The 20469-nt window shown below is 33.6% G+C and overlaps 1 protein-coding gene across 2 annotated transcripts in view; it reads right to left on the reverse strand.

The window, feature by feature from the left end:
• LOC111158270 (glutamate ionotropic receptor kainate type subunit 2) overlaps positions 1 to 20469 on the reverse strand; it is a 655816-nt gene that overhangs the window by 104238 nt on the left and 531109 nt on the right. For both annotated transcript variants that reach the window (XM_022520192.1, XM_022520193.1), the window contains exon 13: positions 17577 to 17794. In XM_022520192.1, coding sequence (XP_022375900.1) covers positions 17577 to 17794 — 218 coding nt within the window. The remainder of the gene's footprint in view (positions 1 to 17576; positions 17795 to 20469) is intronic.

Genomic DNA, 20469 nt, shown 5'->3' on the forward strand with positions numbered 1-20469 from the left:
AAAAACCTAGAACTGTCCAAGTAGGATCAATTAATTTAGAAAAAAGTATCATCTTGATAACTCAAAGGGAAAAACATATTTCTGTAAATGACTTATCACTATCAACAGAGAAGAAATTTGGAAACATTTTTTCAGTCTCAATGTGATGTGAGACTACAAGATTTGATAAAACAGGTGGAAACTCAAGGTGAAGCAGGTTGGGAATTTTGGTGTGTTTTTGTAATGTGAGATATTAGTGAAAAACTAAAACATACTGCCATTTTCTTAATCTTTGATCATTGAAAATCTGACAATCATTTCTTTAATTTTATGACAATTTTGAGTTAAAGTTAATGGTTCAGTACATGTTTGTATGACTTCCTTGACTCAAAGAACATTAACCAGAAAACTGCAGTCATCACTAAGTTGCAAAATTGTATTTCTTTCAACAGTTCTATAAACTGCAATGAGTCATAGCATCTAAACATGTATGCTAAAACATACTATCAACTGTGCCATAACACTTTTCATAGAGTCTGCTTCAAAACCAAGCACAAATAATTTTAATATCAAAAAGCATAAGGAAAACATCACTCTTATTTTAAAATTCTAATAAATCAGGGTTGTTTTACCTAACATAGCTGGTGTGTCAATCATTGTGAAAGAAACTAAATTTCTTATTTTTAGCTGAAATTCTTCTTTGATAGCCATTAAATTTTCTAAAATACCTATACTACTAGTTCTTTTTTTCAGTTTGAAACTCAACATGTCTTCCTAAATTTGGAAGTTCTTTCAGAAAAAATGTACCCAAAGTAGTAATTAAACAGTGTCCTTACATTGCATAATTCATCTACATCTACAAAAAAGTGCTTGCAATTTTTAAAAATTTAACTCTACTAATATTTATTATTGTTAGAAAGCTCTTGTATACTATAGGCAATTGTTTGCTGATTTAATTGAAGATCTTTTACTTATTGCACAATATTCCTTTTAATCTTTCCTTCTTAATTTTATAATATTTCCACAGTTGAAATAATATCCTTTATCATCTTCTCATCTACTTTTTTTCTGTGTTTAATAATCCATGTTGTTCAATAGCAGTCCAAAGTTATAAGCTCAGATCCTATTAAAAATCGTTTTAAAATTCTTGGAAGAGTTGGTCTGATTTCAGGCAACTAATTTCATTGATTCTTTTATGGTCAAGAGAAACTGTTTATCAAATTCACTAGGTATTTTCTGAAAACATTTCCTGATAACGACTTTATTATTGTTAAAAATCTGTTTATGCAATAAACAGCTTTTCAACTTTGCCTGAGCAAGTTGCAATTGCTGTTTATGGTGAACTCTGTAACACATCCTCATCTAGACTCTTATTCTTTACTGTTCCAGTTATATTACTAGCTTTTCCACTTCTACTCAATTCTGCTTCAACAGTATACCTTCATTTTAAATTTGAAAATTTGCCCATATGTACTTTTTAAATTAGAAAAATAATTTAATTATATTTTGTTTAAAATAATAGCATAAATTTCAATTTATATAATTTTTTAAAAGATTTTTATTTATTTATTTGAGAGAAAGAGAGAAAGAGAGCAAGCACGCCTAAGCAGGAGAAGGGGCAGAGGATGAGAGAGAAGCAAACTTCCTACTGACTGGGGAGCCTGACACTGGGCTCAATCCCAGGACCCTGGGATCATAACCTGAGCTGAAGGCAGATGCTTAACAACTGAGCCACTCAGGCACCCCTATATTTCAGATTAATTGCCAGTTATGGCTTACATAGTTACTACTGTAACTTAGGTCAGTGCATAAACAAACACATTACAATGTTACATCTGTACACAGAAGAAATCACTTGAACTGGGTCAATCCATTGCAACTGCAATCACTGATTTGTTTATGAATCATACTAAAAACGACACAGGCACTGATCACATGCTCTACAATACAACATTTAACATGATGAAAAATTTAAAATGACTACATAATTTCGTGTTTAATGGGAATATGTCCACACTGCCTCAAGTTCAAATTTTCAATTAAATTAATTAAATAAAATTTAAAATTTTGTTCTAGTTTCAGATAGAATAAATAATGGAGATAAAGGTACAGCATAGGGAATATAGTCAATGGTGCTGTAATAGCACTGTATGGCGACGGGGGTAGCTGGACTTGTGTTGACCACAGCATTATGCATACACGAATCTAATCACTATGTCGTACATCTGAAACTACTACATTATGTGTCAACTATACTTCACTTAAAAAAAAAATTGTTCCTCAGTTGCACTAGCCACATTCTGTGTATTTAACAGCCATGCACATTTTATAAAAGCCATAACAAAACAGAACTCCAATCTTATTTCTTAGCCTGAGAGAGTGATATTTCTTTTTATTTTATTATTATTATTTTTGATAGAGAAAGAGAGAGAGAGATCACAAGGAGGCAGAGAGTCAGGCAGAGAGAGAGGGAGAAGCAGGCTCCCTCCTGAGCAGAGAGCCCAATGCAGGGCTCGATCTCAGGATCCTGAGACCATGACCTGAGCCCAAGGCAGAGGCTTAACCCATTGCACCACCCAGGCACCCTGAGAGTGATATTTCTTTGAAGAGTTTTGTAGCAAGCTACTGATCTTGACACTGTTAAAAGTGTTCCCAAATGAAAGAAAGAAGTACAAGCAAAATGCTCAAGCGTTTCTTGAGGTAGTCACGGCAAATCACTACAACCTTATTTTCAAGATAAAGCAGGGACAATAAATTAGGCCTGAGATTTGGAAAGAAACCATTGCTAATAAGGATAAGGAAGAAGGACGGTAAGATAGCTATCGCATGTCTACTGACAATACACACAGAAAGATATAGGAAGAGTTTAGCTGCCATTATTATTTTTAACATATAATTAATTTTGTTCTTCTCACTGTAAGAGTACTCTAAGAATTATGTATGTTACGGCACCAGGGTAAAGTAAATGGAAGTGGCAACTTGCAATGGTTGGGCCCCAGAGAGAAAGCAGCTCTGAAAGTGACCTAGCAGGCTTGACACTCATTCACGAGTTTCTTCATTATGACGAAGGTTACATCCCATGATCTCAGGATTCCTGTTGCCACCAAATTAGTTTTCAGACACCTTCAAATAAAGATGTCTTTCTGACTTTGGAAGTTATCCTCTTGCTAATGCTAATGTATTTGATTCCTTGTGAATAAATTTTGCTGGCTTTCTTAAAGTAATCTCTATTGCTTTTAATTCACAGACATAAATAGCTCTAGTGTTTTCCCTGGATTCCAGGGTGGTCTGTTTCATGAACATCAACATCTTCAATATCATCATCATCATCGTCATCATCAAATTGGGGAATCCTTTATGAAACATCTTCCTAAAGGTATCAGGTAGGACTAAAAATGGTTGTTTTTAAACATGATTATTTCTTGGTCATGGCCATCTTAGTCACTTCCTTTCCCTTTGACAATATGGATACACAATTCACTCCACTAAATTCTATTTCTTAGAGTTAGGCTTGGTTATTTTCTTCCAGTGTTGGAGAGAAGGCCGATATAACAAAAACATCTATATAAGAATACTTAAAGAATTGAACTAACATAGATTTCCCTGATACCAGTGTAGGTATTGGGCATCCCAGTATAACTGAGAAACTGAATTCCAACCCCAAAACATTCAATGCAAATTCTTAATGAGAGTACAACCATGCAAATGTTATTTCTCATTTATAGACACGGCAAGGCTAAACTGCAGCTAATGTAGATAAAGAAAGATATTTCTATAATCATTCTAAATATATACCAATATAGCTTAACTAAAAAAGGTTAATGGCTACTCCTATATATTTTTAATACCAGATTTTTTTCTTTTTCACTTAAAGACAAGATTGTATTAGGAAACCTAAACAGCTAACCTTAATAACATCTCTCTACTAATTATTCTTTAAAGTTTGATTAAAAACATCCATTAAATTTAATATTTTAAAACATTAAATTTTTGATATTTTAATGCAATGAACATTAAAAATGAATATCTCAATTGATATCTTAAGTATTTAAGTTATAAGTTATTTCTTTGCTATATGTGTGAGTTTATATATAAACATACTTTGAAAGTTTGCAGTGACTAGGTGAATGGGTTTGGAAATCAGCAAAAGGCTTTTTGTTGTAGACTTTATCTCAAGAAAAAAATTATTTCTGAAAGTATCATAAGAACATTCTTATAATCCTATTTTACTGATAATGAATCTGTAAAGCATACTCCTGAAAAAAGCATCAGTACCTGTGTTCAGTGAAAATAGGATATTTGTAAAACTCTATAAAGGCTTGAAGTCTTTAACACTGAAACAAGAAAGAAAAAAAGAATGAGATAAAAGTATAGCCAGAGAGAGGGGCACCTCAGTGGCACAGTTGGTTCAACGACCAACTCTTGATTTAGGCTTAGGTCATGATCTCAGGGTTGTGAGATCAAGCCCTGTGATGGGCTTCCCGCTCAGCAGGGGGTCTTGCTTTCCCTCTCCTTTTGCCTCTCCCCCTGCTCCACCACTGCTTGCTCCTGCTCTCTCTCTCTCAAATAAATAAATAATCTTTTAAAAATATTTATAGCCATAGAGAAAATACTGGAAACTTTTGTTACAGGATATTAAGATTTACCTTTGCAGGTTAGACTTTGGCATTTTTTCTTTGTTTTCCTAAAATTCTATAGTTCTCATGAGTATATGCATTATTTTTTTAAAAGATTTTACTCATTTACTTGACAGAGAGAGAGACACAGCAAAAAAGGGAACACAAGCAGGGGGAATGCGAGAGGAAGAAGCAGGCTTCCCACTGAGCAGGGAGCCCCATTTAGGGCTCCATCTCAAGACCCTGGGATCATGACCTGAGCAGAAGGCAGAAGCTTAATGACTGAGCCACCCTGGTGCCCCAGGTCATATGCATTGGAGAAAAAGAAACTTGCTAAAATTACAATGGTTAATATTTATGGAAAGGAAGAACAATTTAAAATGGGAGTTTCTCTTTTTTTAGGCATTAATTCTGAGCATGAATTGTTTGTCAAAGTAAATCTCACGTGTTAATAGAAAGACCATTAATAAAAAGATATTAATTAAAAGATGATACATAATAAATGGATGTGACTGGATTCATGATACATTTTATCTTTTCAGCAGTATAAGAGAGTAATCTAGAATATTTTTTTTTAAATCTACAGTAAGGATCAAATCACAAATCAATCATAAATGCAATTGAGTGTCAGATTTTGGCATTGACCATAGGTAAACTAGATGTATTTCCAGGAAGCAAGCATTCATAGTGAGGGAAATGGTTTCATCTTTACAGAATTTAACGCTTCAACTATTAAGGTCCTTAAAACAAGGATAGCAGTAAGTACATACTGGGAGTTTATCACGTGTTTAGTGCTTTATGTGAAAAATCTATAAGACATAAAATCACACCACAGTTTATCTATAAAAAGTCTGGAGAGGTTAAATAAATCCCCAGTGAGTGACAGATGTATGATTTCACGATACAACCTAGCTTATGCTTTTAAACATTTTGTTAAGCTGCTTTGTATTGACTCAACAATCTTTATAACCATTATTAATTCTCCTTTCTAATTATTTGGTCTTTATTTAATTGTTTTTGTACTAAATTAAAATGAAACATAAACTCATTGTGTTCTGAAAACAGTCAAGGGACCTACAAAGCAAACTAATTTATTGTGTATCCTCTAATTAGCTGTAATTACAATATTTAATAAAGGAAACACCTACTTTTAGAGATAATCAAATCTTTTCACTGAACTCCACTAGTGCTATGGTATATACAATAGGCTAATAATAATTAAAAGTATTATTCCAATGCTGTCAGGAAAAATAAATTACAATTTATTGCCAACCCTGAACTATTCTTCCACTAAAACAGATTGAAAAATGGAAACTGGGTATAAGAAAGATAAATTATGTAATCATTCATAATTTAATTCCAATTAAGGTAACATATCTTTTTCCTATAGGACACACTCACTCATGTACATGGATACACATGCAGACACATTCACTCATCTGGAAAGTTCTTTACTTATGAAACTGTTAAGGAATTTCTCTGAATACAGGAGGTCAATGAAAGTGCTCACACGTATGCACTAGACATTTAGCAACTGCTTCAGTCAATAATATCAGCATAAAGAGCCTGAATTATTTCAGAATAGGACTGCTTTACGACTAAGACATTTAGCATTAATATTTAATCTAGTCATTCTTTATTAACATATAATGTATTATTTGTTTCAGGGGTACAGATCTGTGATTCATCAGTCTTACACAAGTCACAGCACTCTAGTCATATTTTTAAAAGGAATATTTTTGAGGAATCTATTATATTCAGTTTGCAATTATCAACACCTATGAATAAGCTCTAAAGTTTATTTTGTCCTTTTTCCAATCTCTGTTACAGTAGGGTGAGGGTATAAAAAAGGAAGGATGCTTTATGAGTTATGTTTACTTGTCACTATGTGGGATGAAGTAATGAGGTCTTTGACTATTAGAAGGGCTGATGACCCTATATTTTGCTTGCTGCCAAGGTGGAAAAACTGTTCTGTTTTGCCATTAAATGAAAGTTAGAACATCAAAGATGGCAGCAGCAGTAATAGTAAGCTTCATTTTGCTTTATGGTATAATGGAAGAACCAAGTCAATGACCATATGATGTCTTTAATCAGCTCTTAATATCAAAGAGCAAAGTGGTATTATTGCCATTAGCACTTTTGGAAAAGAAGTAGGAAAACAAATGAACACAAGAATATTCAGCTGACCGAAGACGCTAATTAGTGTAAAGTGCATTTGCAACAACAACAAAAAATAGCTTTCTCCCCCAAAAGACATCCCAGTGCATGAAGAATCAACAACATTAACTGCCAAGGGTATTCTGGATTAAGTACAAGTTCCACGGTATTCAATCTGTAATTAACTGACAACCTAGAAAGAGAGTATGTTTTTATCGATACTCTAAAGTTGACTTTACAAAGCAGAGAAACTGGGTTTTAGAAATACCAAATGATGTTTTTATGTTATAATTTCTATAGAAGAAGAGGAATTTTCATTTTAATTATTTTTATCTGAGAAATAAAACATTTCAAGTTTTAAGTAACAATTTTTATATTTATCAAAGCCTATATTTTTATGTCCAAAAATATGCCTTTCTCAAATCCCCTTCAAATTGTTGCCTAACCAATGGCTATAAACTCTTATAGTGACAACTATTATCCATTATCCAGTACTTGACATGCCAGCTCAACATTGCTGTATTAACTGACTTTTCGAGTTTTCTCACTCCCTGTGGGGCCCTCTCTCCTAAAATTGATGAGGTGCAACCTGGTGTTTGAGCTGCCATGCCGACTTGACAAACAGCAAGAGTGGTCCCTGCACAGAGTGGAGGAGGGAAGGCAACAGAGAGACAGGATCACAGTGTATCCTGGAACGACAACAGCCTCATGCACTTGCCTTTCAAGGCAATTAAAACATTGCTTTTCAGATTCTACAGTTCAGCCAAACACAAAAATTCTTTCTTTTATTAAAGTCCCCCAAAACTTCCTTGGTACATGTTGAACATTAGAGAGGGATTAAATTTTTGTCCCTCAGACATTTTAGAGAAGCTAAGGTAAAAGTTGCTGCTCTTTCCAACTTTAAATACTTTGAAACTCTAATCACTTCTTATAATTCCCAAAATGGTGTTATCGCTTACTCTTTAACTATTGAATTCACTCTGGCAGAGCTAAGATAATAAAACCCATCATCGTCTAATTTTCAGACAGCTTGATAGAACCAATTCTTAGTATAGATAAAGTATAATGAAGCACTTTCTTTCCCATAGGAAAGTCTTCGACTCATATGCTTTGATGCCAACTAGCCTTCACATCTGCTGTTTCACCATTGATAGCTGTAACTTGGCATGCTAAACTGGTGACTGATGAAGCAGCTTTACTCAAAGGCACCATTTTATTTCTTGCAATGGGAACATAGTAAAACGGTGTTGGTTTCCTGTAGGCCTTATGCAAATCCCTGTAATAAACATAGGATCAGGCTTCACATATAATAAATTGTGTGTTAGATGAGAATGGGGGGAGGGAGACAATCTCCTCGGGTGAAAAGAACCCCCTTACTATGCCAATAAATTAAATGTTTTATAAAGAATTATTTTAAATATTCATTTCAAGACTAATATTAGGTACTAATAAAATACAATAATAGTTTTAAAATATCAACTTTATTTTATTAAATAAAATATTGCTACTTAACTTGATGTCAACATTAATCCATTACCAACAACCAATATCTTAAAACCATTAATGAATGAAAAAAAATATTTGGGAGAAAAAGAGAAATGGTACAGGTACAAAAATCTTTGCTGAGATATTTCTTTTAGACTTTGAGAAAAGTTGCTTAATTAAAAATGAAGAAAACATTAATTTGGACAGATGAAAATTATAGTAACAGTATTAATCACTAATCTAAACTGACTGCCCCGATACACTGGTGTTCGATCACATAAAGATTTCAGGTTTTGTTTTATTTATTTAAGCATGAAAAAAAAAAACAAAAACAAAACAATAAACCAGATTATACACAAACTTGAAACATGAAATAAAAGATTCACAATAAAGTTTCTATTGATTCTACATAATCACTAAATTATTACTTAATTGGTAACTTGCAAGCAAGTTATTTGAAGATATTTTTAATTACTTAGCCTGGAGAGGAGCCTGGGCCTCAATATTCTCTAAAAGTCCCCAAATGATTCTAATGTTCAAATGACTGATTTAAACGTATGGATATTTTAAGGATTTTTAAAACTTCGTGAATGATATACCCGAACAGGACAACATAATAACTCCATCCCTTAAAAAAGAAAAACTGATGTAAAAACCGAGGCTGTCTTCTTGCTTGTGAGAATAATGTGATTGCCCATTACAGACAAGACCATATTCCCATGCAGCACCCATGCCATCCAGTCCCACTGGCTGCAGCACACCTACATCTACCATTTTGATGAATAAAACACTAGCACATAAGTTGAAATAGGGATTTAACTGGGGATCCTGATAAAATAGTATCACGAATTGTGCTGGGCTATGGTCTAGAATTTAAGTTGCAAACATAGGGAGGTACAACCTATCGACAAATAAAATATTTTAGTCACAAAATTTTTATGCCAGTATAACATATGCTCATATTAATACTCCATTTTAAACTGGTTTTTAGGCACAGAGACAATATCTCCCAGGTGAGACCCAAAGTTGAAATTTGAGATCTAAATTATTGAGGAGAAAAAGGCAGTGTCATTACTAAGCATAAATTGACCCCAAATAAATAAAAATGACTTGAAAGCAAAACTTTGTGGCAAGTTAGACATGGCAACTCTTTTTTTTTTTTTTTAAATATTGTATTTATTTATTTGACAGAGAGACACAGCGAGAGAGGGAACACAAGCAGGGGGAGTGAGAGAGGGAGAAGCAGGCTTCCCATCAAGCCGGGAGCCTGATGCGGGGCTCGATCCCAGAATCCTGGGATCATGACCTGAGCCGAAGGCAGACACTTAACGACTGAGCCACCCAGGTGCCCCAGACATGGCAACTCTTATACAAGCAAGTAATTAAGAAAGAATCCCTGTACTTACTGAGGTAGTAGCATAATGAATTTCTAAATATTATATCGTCAAAGAATCCCTGCTGGATATGTGGTAGAAAATGAATAGACAATGTATAACAATAAATTGGATACACAATGAAAGACATGCCCAATTACTATCCATGTGCAGATAAATAGTTATTCGACACTTTCTTTGTGATGACCATACTTAACTGGGAATTTGTTATATAGAATATGAAAGCCATTTAAAGAATAAGTTCTGGAGATCTAAAGTTCAGCATCGTGAATATAGTCAGCAATACTGTACTATAAACTTTAAAGTTACTAAGAGACTAGATTTTAATTGTTATCACTACAAAAAGGAAACGATAATTATGTGATGTGACGGAAGGGTCAGCAATGCTATAGTGATAATCATATTGCAATACATAAATTTATCAAATCAACATGTACTCCTTAAATTTACATAAGTTGATGCCAATTATATCTCAATAAAAAATAAAGTGTTTTCAAGTCATTTCAGATTATTTTTCTCATCTTCGTAAACTAATAGCTCAATTTTATGCATACATATATGGACTTTCAGAATGTTTTACTGCCAATATAGCAAGAGGAAACTAAACACTCCTTTTGGAAAACCGTTTTTCAATGTGTAAAATAACTATAGATGTCATTTTGAAAATTTACTTCTCCAATGTGTAAAACTCTTCACAGTAAATATATTTTCACAACTAACCACTGCTCTAATTAAAAACAACAAATATAAATTATGGTTTGTGCAAATAAAGAAAAAATATGAGAAAGTCTAATGAATGGTATATGTTTCTAAATCCATTTATAAAGTATATGCCGTAAACTGCCAATTTTTTTTACATTCTATCTCTCAACTCGAAAATTACTTCTGTTCTTTTGGCATTTAAGAAGCAAAAATCACTCAAGCTTTCAAAAAATCATTACAGGCATGCCACACAAGCAATTCAGGCTTAAAAACTTACACTGTCACCCTAGTGTAATTTAATTTTAGAAGACCATTGAACTGATAAGCTCAGAATAAGTAGCAGATTATAAAGAACATGTGACAGCTATATCTGCCCCAATGGCTTAATGCAAGTGTTTTAGAAATTTAATATGACCAAACAGTTGAGGTCATGTGGATGAACCAAAATGACTAATGCATTTAGCTCTTCTGAGTAATGATGTTATGCCATGATATCTTTAGCTATTACTTTTATTGTTGATACTACCAGTCCCTTGGTTATTGCTTTCATAATTAATAAGTCACTTAACCTCTCTATGGCCCAGTTTCCTCATCTGTTAAATGAGCCTAATGATAATTGCTTCCCACCTTCCTCAGGGGTTGCAGTAAAGATTAATGAGCTGGCATTTAGAATGTACTTTGAGTTCTCCCAAAGAGGGAGACTATGCACAAAGAAAAACAAAACAAAACCCTCTCTGTGCCTAAGTACCAAAAGATAAAATTTTCCCTCCAGATGGATTAATCAACTTGCTTGCATTCCTAACACTATAACCTACATTTCCAAATAAACTGACATTTAACCTAAAGTTCAAAGGAAATGCCACAGAGGGCTACACATTTTGAAAAAAAATGAAAACAAAAAACCTTTTTAGTTCTCCGCAGATTAGCAAACTTTTGAAGATAATCACACGTTCTATCTAAAACCCTTTGTCATAGGTTTTCCATCAATGAATGCAATAGTCATTGTGCCAAGGGACAACTGGACAAAACTGGTAAAAGAAGTAAGTTTCTGCCATAAAGAGAACCTAAACATGTAACACTGATGTAGGGTCACATGGTAGATTGCAACGAAATGATTAGTGGAAAATGGGAATCTGTGAATATAGGAGGAAATAATGTTCTTAAAGTGTGCCTTAGAATAAGTTGGAAGATTGAAATGCATTAATAATCTTTTGACTTGGCCAAAGAAAGTCTAGACAAAGTGACAAAATATTCAAGGTATCAGCTAGTTACTTTTAGCTACATAGGATAATAAGGTAGCACAAGAAAGATAAAGAGTATAAATAATCATAAGAACAATGAAGAGAAGAAGAGGGGGAAGAAATAATTTAAAAGAACTGGGCTTTTTGTAAGCAGTACTTAGAGGTGATACAGCAGACTTAGAATTTGCGCTATTGGGTACTTTCAAGTGTTCCTAATCTTCAGTGTCTCAAGCCAGTAAAAGTTCTCCAGATTGTTTCCAGTCTGTAATTAAAGAACAAATTAAGTATGTTGCTTGAGGTGTTAAGACCTCTGAAAAAGCTGGTGCAATGCCTTTAGATTATAAGTGGACTCAATTGGATATATTTAAAGGTCACAAATGTTCAGCAGAAATTGTATTGGCAAAAGCACGGTCATGCTGGTATAAAAGAATTTAATTTTAGAAGACCAATGAACTGATAAACTCAGAATAAGTAGCAGATCATAAAGAACACATGGTAGTTATATCTGCCCCAATGGCTTAAACCAAACATTTTAGAAATTTAATATGATCAAACAGTTGAGGGCATGTGCGTGAGCCAAAATGACTAATGCACTGAGATCTTCTAAGTAATGACTGTTATACCATGATACCTTTAGCTATGACTTTTATTGTTGATACTACAAATCCCTTGGTTATTGCTTTCATAATTCTGTTCAAAATGTACCAAGTCTCTGGGCTTCCAAGTTTCTAGAAATAGGATTGCGGACTTGTAAGCTAAATAAAGGTTGATGTTACATGCCACCGAGTTTTTCATTGCCTTTTAAGCAACATTTTTGTAGCAATCAGTAACTAATAAAGCCCAAACCATATGCAAAGCCTGTGCAGGGAACAGGAGATCCCAATGTGAGGGATACAGAGTCAGTCCCTGCCCCGCTGCTATGCTGGGTAGTGTAGAAATAGGAACCAAGCAGACAGCTTAGGTTGAAGATTTAATGAGAACTGAAGTAAAAAGTACTCAGAAAATAGAAAGGAGGATTACCTTACCAGAACTGGGTAGATTTGGGTATAGGAAGGATCATGAAAATTTGGCTGGGATAAATGAAGTATAAATAAGGGCTTAAGGAATAAAGAGAATATAACCAATAAGGTTGATAAAAAGGGACAAGTGTTAAAAAAAAAATAAAATGCATAGCAGGCACTGGAGAAGCAGATATATCATGTACTTGTGGCACAACCTGGGGCTAAAAACTCAACAGTTCAGCTATAGTTTCAAGTGTGAGAGTGCCTATGAAATAAGAAGTCGTCCACCCATGAGGTGTCTTATAAACACACTGAGGAGCTAGGTTTATATCCTAAAGCCAAGGGGAGAAGGTAATTTTTGGAGGACTTTAAGTCACTCCGGTAGCACTAGAGAGAACAACAGGGACAAAACTGGGGGTGGGAGGGGAAGTTAAGTGGTTCTACAAGACACTGGTCAGAGATGACACTAGTCTTCTGAACCAGGACAGTAGTGAAGGAAGTAGATATGTAGGAAATAGAATGGACAGGTGTCAGGAGGTGCCTGGAGATGTAGGACATATGTCTAAGATTTAACACAATTTTTACCATAAGAGATGATCAGTAAGTGTTTCTGGAATAAAAACTTGATATCTTACAAATAAACATCCATATGACGTAATTGAGAACATCAGATGTATGGCAACACTGGCTAATGTAGAACATCTTGATCATTGGGTTAAAAAAAATGTTAAAATTAAGGATAAACAAAAAGAATTAAGGATAAAAATTTTTTATATTAAACATTTTTATAGTTCCCTTTATCTATGATTTGCAATAAACTCCGCAAAGAATTGCTACATGCACCTCAATATACCATTTCAAAATACACAGTCTAGAAAAGAGCTTCCAATAGTTTCTTTGTATTTCACTTATGAAATTACATCTTCTTCATGAGAACAATAATTAGAAGACTGAAGCAATTTCAATTAGATAAATATGATGTGATCTCTTTTTGAAATGATTGATCCTACTGTGGGTCATAGAAACATAATTGACTTCACTATGTTTAAAATCATCCTAAATTCTGAATATTTTTAATTAGCCATGTATTTTAGTAATGCTAATATATAACATCTGTCAAGCTTTAACTAGATGGTTAGCGTATCATGTAGAGCTTTCATTTAATATTCAAAGAATACTGTTAAGAATGGTCCTGTTAGTCACTCCAATTTAGAGATGAGGAGTCGTGGTTTACAAGGAACAGTATTTTATCAAAACACAGCCAATAGGCAGTGAAACCAGGAAGTGAGCCCCAGTTTTTTCGATTCTACAGTTTTTCTTTCATTGGTAGAAACTATTCTAAATTATAGCCTATGTTTTTAGAAGTATTGAGGGATTTACTTTAGATATTTGATACTATTCAACTGTACTTTTAATATGTGGCAGAGCTTTTTAATAATAACCATAAAAGAAATATCTATCTCCTTTATGTGACCTTTTTCGGAAGGACAGACTGTATTAGTACATACAGCAAGCCAGAGACTTCAGTTGATCAAAGTCAGAGAGAGAATTTGTAAAAATTGGAAAATGTGAATCATGGGTTGCAGAGAAATATAAGTGATTCAGCATCATTTTGTAGAACATATGACTCACTTTGAAAATCCAGGGATTCTCAAAAGAAGTCATCACATCTACAGGCTCTAGCTGAGTTATTTTTGAACATGTACTCTATATGTATTCATTCTTTTAATCTTTATACTTCAGGGAGAAAAGAATGTGCTTGTTGCTTGATAACATCCTGTATAGTGTTTAGCCCTGGGCAAGATTTCAGTTGTACTCCACCCAAGTTCCCAGATTCTAAGAAGGAAGCTTTGACAACTCCTTTATTGTTTTTCAATAAAATCCTTGGGACTTTGGTTAGTTTATCAATTAAATATGATTAAGCACGTCCTGGTGATGTCATACAGTTTTCTATTGTTTACATGGAATAACACTGAAGAACTACCAATCTGCTTGAGTTATTTTACCAGTCATGACTTTACATTCAACCTTGGGAAGAATGTATGTGGAGTGTAATGGATATAAAAGAAAAGAAGAAAGAACTCTTCTGAAAGACAATATACACATAAGCTCAATAAACAAAGTCAAGCATGTTCTTTGGAAAAATAATTATTTAAGTTGTAGAATGGCATGACTCTCAGTTTTTGCAATACTGAGGACTTACCCCTTTTACACCAGGTATCTTGAGCCAGCTCTTCTTACTTGTAGTAACAAAACTATACCATTCTTTAAAATAATTTTCTGGAACTGAGCATTCCAGAGCCATTAACTAACAGCAGGGTCTTGTTAAATTTGTAAAAACAAGATGGAAATTCCTTTAGAAATCAATGCCTTAAGGGTTCTTCCTAGAGTGTTTGCATGCATTGCAGTTAATTAAGAAATAAAAGAATGGTATCAAATGTAAATAGAATAAACAGACTACTCCCTGGTTCATTGCAGAGTTGCAAAATGAGCACGCAATCACTTCAATTCCAGACAGCTAGGGAATATTTTTTTTAAATGTTATGCCCATGGCTGGTATAAGTGTAGAATTTAATAAACTAAAACATGAAGTTGAAATTAGTATCATTTAAGGGTATACTAAAATAACTAAAGAAAAATCGATATCTAATGATTCTTTTAAAATCTCTTTTTTCTGATTTCAACAGTAAGAATTCAGTATGTGGTCAGTCAAGTTATCAACATAAGGTAATTGTCAACTTAGTGATTAACACTGTGTGGTTTTTATTGTGACTACTGTAGATTTCAGAAGGCCTTAATTCTACAGAAAGAAAGTCTGTGCTGTTGGAAACAGAAAATGCTTCTATGTCAATTTTCTCTGGGTGATAGAGGTAACCCCGCCTGTGAGAGCGAAAACAAGAGATGAAAGAGGGAAAAGAGAAGTCAATAGCAAGGAGAAGTGAAAGTAGGGGGAAATGACGCTAACACTGAAGAGTAATTGAACTAAAGAAATTAAAATTTAAAAAATTTAAAAAGAAAGAGGAGAAAATTGAAAAGCTTGAAAATACAAAAAAGGGAGAAAATAAACCTAAAGCTAAGAAAAAAAGAATTTTTTTCAAATTGATTTTCCAGAGATAAACCTTGCTCATAGAATAAAAGAGTTTTGAAACAGGATATTTGAGGCTTCTAGAAAATAAAAATGAAATGAAAACTCTGATATATTTTTGGTATTTTTTTTCTGATGTGTTTTTGAAACAGAAATACTCACTTCTGGTATCAAATCACTGATTTTAGGCACTTTGTGTTATTTTACAAACTCTTCTTCCAAAGTCTTAGATGCATGCTGTAATAATTTTAATGCATCATATATTCACTCCCTACAAGTTTATTGATAGTGACAATGTGCATTAGCATTTTCAACAGCTGATTTCTTAAAAAAAAAAAAGTTATATAAGAAAAGCTATCTCTATCAATTCTGAATATCCAATCAGAGAAAAATTGATGAATTCCAATTAATATAGTCAAATAGCATTATACTGATCATAATACTGTGCTCATATTAGGTTATTCAATAAATGTGATTAAATGATAATGATTTTGCAGTTAAATGTAAAATACATATTCAAGTTTTCATCTAGTCATATGAGAAATTCACTTTGAAGATAATTAAATGTTAAGAATTACATAGATTTGATTAAACACTCAATCTATCTCATTCTTTGAATATTCAGTGTCCTCCAGAACTCCAAAGTAAAATCTGATTTAGTTTAGTAGAAATTTTTATAATGAAAACTGCATAATTATTTGGCAAAGTTGCTGTTTTGAGTCCCATAAAGCCCAGTTCCATGATTGCTGATTTAGTCCTCCGTGTGTCCAACTAAACTATAATCTCCTTGGAAGTGAGAAATAGATGTTCTTTGCTCTAGAAAACCAACATGTAGTGCCATTTCTGGTATTCAGTAGGCACTTAATGAATGTTTGATGAAAGAATTTACTTAATAGCTGAGTCAATTATTTAAAAAAAACTGTACCACTTCTGCATACTTACATGGCCAATCCCTTATATGAACAGTGAAGGAAAATACCAATGCTTACAATTTCTGCCCAACCTACAAAGAACTTAAAAAGACTTGGTAAAATATAAAAAGATTTATGAAGTGAGACTGACTTCCTGAAGGGAAATCTCCCCATTTAAACTACTTTGGGCCAGTGAGATCAGCTGGAGTAAGAAAAAGGGAATAATAGAAAGGAGGGGAAGGCACTCTATATGCCTGGAATTTGGTAAAGGACACTTTCCATTTAAGCATCCCACAGGGCTGTCCCTCTGGGACATTATCATTGATAACCATCAGTTCAGTGGCAGAGCCCATTTTCAGACTCTGTGCCTTACAGAATATTAGGCAGATGAATATATGGGAAACAAGAATTATTTCTGCTTGTTTCTATTATTTATTTTCCTTCTTTTCCACAGGCTTCCAGACAAGTAAAACTTGTCTCACCTGAACAGAAAGAAATGTATGTATAAGAAATACTCTTGCATATAATCATTCTATTCTTCTGGAATAGCTAAGCCTCATGAAGTTTGAATCTACTAGTACTTAATATACATATATTAGTAAACATATTAATATATAACTAATACACTACATTAATATACTCATCATATTAATTCTATGTTAATATATTTTATATTTATATATACTTTTATATATATATTTATAGTCAAAGATAAAACCTTGTTGAGAGAAAAACATGTTACTGTGGACAGATTTTCCTTTGAACAAAAAGGAAATCCTTGTAAAGCAAAAACTCCTTGAAAGTACTGAATTTCTTTTTTAAGTATTGAAATGTTTTGCCTTGATAACCATGTATTTAGCTGTATACCTCTCTATGCCCCGAAGTACACATTATTGATTATTCGGCACAAATAACAGTATTGCTACACACATTCATTAAGAGAGAAAGGTTTATTTTCACTCTGTCATTTTAATACATAAATTGTAGACAATCAGAAGGACTTACCTTGAAAAAAGTCATGGTTGCACCGTCCTCAACCGCACCGTACTCTATCTTGGTTTGTTTAGCTAAATCATCAGCAGAGTCAATAGGGGATTCCATGCGTTCCACTGTCAGAAAGGCGGCTAAGTTAGCAGTATACGAAGAAATGATGATAAGTGTGAAAAACCACCAAATGCCTCCCACTATCCTGGTGGAGAGCGCTTTGGGCATGAGCTCAGAACCTAACAGAGATTGGGGGAGGGGGGAGGTGAAACGAATACAGAGAATTCAATCAGCAGTCAGATACTTTTGGTCACAGTGGCCGAATGGAATCACTGTGTAGTAAAAGCTTAAATCACAGGTTCACATAGTGCTTTAGTAAGCAAGCAACAACCACTGGGAGAGCAGAGGCTGCTTTCAGATAATAAACAGTCTCTTAGGACACTTAAAGTATAGTGGCAGGAGACTGAGACAGTACAAACTAATTTGTAATAACATTTATAAAAAATAACACTGGAAGGGAGAAAATAATCTCTAGTTTATAAACTATTTGTATACTTTTTCATATTCTTGTTAGGTACTTCAGTTTTAGAAGAAATGATTTAACATATGTTCAAATCCATTTCTTAACAAGCTTTATGTAAAGTTTCATTTTTCTTGTACATGAAAGCTCATAAATTTTATTTATCTTGCCATTTTAAAAAGTTATGTTTACAAAAATACATTTCAATTACCTACATTCCTTGAGATTTGGGGTTTTGGTCCAGGTTTGTTTTAAAATAAGGTAGTAAATAATTTCCTTTTGTATAAACAAATGTCTCCCATCACTATAGTTAGCCTCAATGAGAAGAATCAGAATAAGAATAAACAGTTAAATTGTCACAAACTTATTTTTACATATATATAAGTATTTCATAAATATATTACAAACATGGCTGGAGTTGCCTGCCCATGGTATTAATAAAAGCATGGGATCTGAGAGTTCTATTTTACTTTTGATTATTATTAATTTTAATTACTTTATATTATAAAATAAAATCCTAACAATTTTAAAATCAAGTCTTACGGTTTTACCACATTGTTTACATTAAACACACTATTTACAGTCTAAATGTTGAAATCAATCCACATCAGCATGTGTGATTTTTTTATAAGGAAAGTATACAAAATTTATGGATTTATGTAATATATTGCTATATACTTTCAATCATTTTGAATCTGTAATCAAGAAAGCATTGGCTACCAATTACTTAATTTTGAATAGGGTTTGAGTAAAATGGAATGAAGCAAAGATGGACTGCTTTTGATGATTTGTTTTGTAGTCGCATCTTCACTATAATCACTGATGCAATACCATAACCCATGTTTAGACAGAAGGAAAACTACAACCATTCATGTTAGCATTGAAGAGAAGTGGTTATCAGAACTGAAATATATCAAAACAGCCCACCTTACACTGCAGTTCATCTTACTCTTGTAATTTCAAACAAACAGACAAAATCTTAAAAAGCAGACAGACTTGGACATGACAGCCAACTCCAGCTCCAGACTCTGCCTACCACTCTGTGAGGAAGAAAAAACAAAAAACAAAACAAAACAGAAAAGTACCTTTCTGATGTGGTTGCTCCTAGGCCCTGTCAGACACACACTCGAACACTGAAATACTAAAATTCTCCCAAGATGCTCAGCAGCAGCTTTGGCTGCCCGTTCTACATTTTTCTTTCTTTCTTTCTTTCTTTTTTTTTTTTTTTTTTAAACACCACCACCAATAAAGTCAAACAAGACTGGGAAAGAAAAGAACAGTGGAGACATTCGACAAAAATGGCCCAATTACCACAAGTTCATATCTTACCCAAGGACTTAAAGCGAGTACCTCCTAGGCTTGTGAATCAGAGCCTGGTTAAGGGCTGGCTGTCATGTACTCAAGGTAACGTCATGTCCAGCACTATATCCCACTAATTCCTGGGGAGCTGGGCATCAGCCAGATTAGTATGGGTTCCTCTTTCATGTATCCACCAGCAGTGAAGTAGTTATGTGGCAAAGCAAATGTATATTTGAATTTTTCATTGCTTGGATTACTTGGCATAATTTCAGATATAGCAAATACTGTCTTATTTCTAATTGTTAGATTGTATAGATATGAAGTTAATCTTATCAGTACACAAATCTCAAAAACCTCCAAATATTTTAGAAAATAGAAGTGAAAAAAAAGAATTTTAATTTTTCAAAGTGGTAGTAAACATAATTAAAAAAAAAATTCCTTGTCATGTTTGGGTCTTTCTTATCAGGATAATTTACTCCAGACTATTAAGGTTAGTTATTGGCATGTGACTAGCAGTTTGCCTGGGTGAACCCAATACTGCTTATAAGAGAAGTCTGTCTCCTATGACAGGGTTTTATTCACTTCTAATATTTCATAAGAACTCCAGTATTGTCTTCCAAGTGTTGAGTAAGCCTAAGAAGAAAAAAACACTGGACCTAAAATGTAGGAAAGGGAAAATATAACTACTGACTATTCATTTTATTTAGAAACAGATGCCACAAACTTAGATTAGTTCACGTAAGAGTTCTCTGAGTTTTCAAGTTTTAGGTTTGAATATTTATAAAGCTATAAATATGGATGTCATATTTTTATTTTTTTATTTTGTTAAAGATGTATTTATTTGTGAGAGAGACTGTGCACAGGTGTGCGAGTGGGGGGAGGGGCAGAAGGAGAGGGAGAGAAGACTCCACGCTGAGGGCAGAACCCCACGCAGGGCTGGATCTCACCACCCTGAGATCATGACCTGAGCGGAAATCAAGAGTCGAATGCTTAACTGACCAAGCTACCCAGGCGCCCTGGATGCTCACATTTTTAAAAGAAAAAAAATTATTTCAAATTAGTAGGCCTTGCTTACAACATGCATTTGTTAAATTA

The sequence above is a fragment of the Enhydra lutris genome, unplaced genomic scaffold (assembly GCF_002288905.1).
Source record: "Enhydra lutris kenyoni isolate GAN:26980312 unplaced genomic scaffold, ASM228890v2 scaffoldscaffold58, whole genome shotgun sequence".
Classification (NCBI taxonomy): domain Eukaryota; kingdom Metazoa; phylum Chordata; class Mammalia; order Carnivora; family Mustelidae; genus Enhydra; species Enhydra lutris.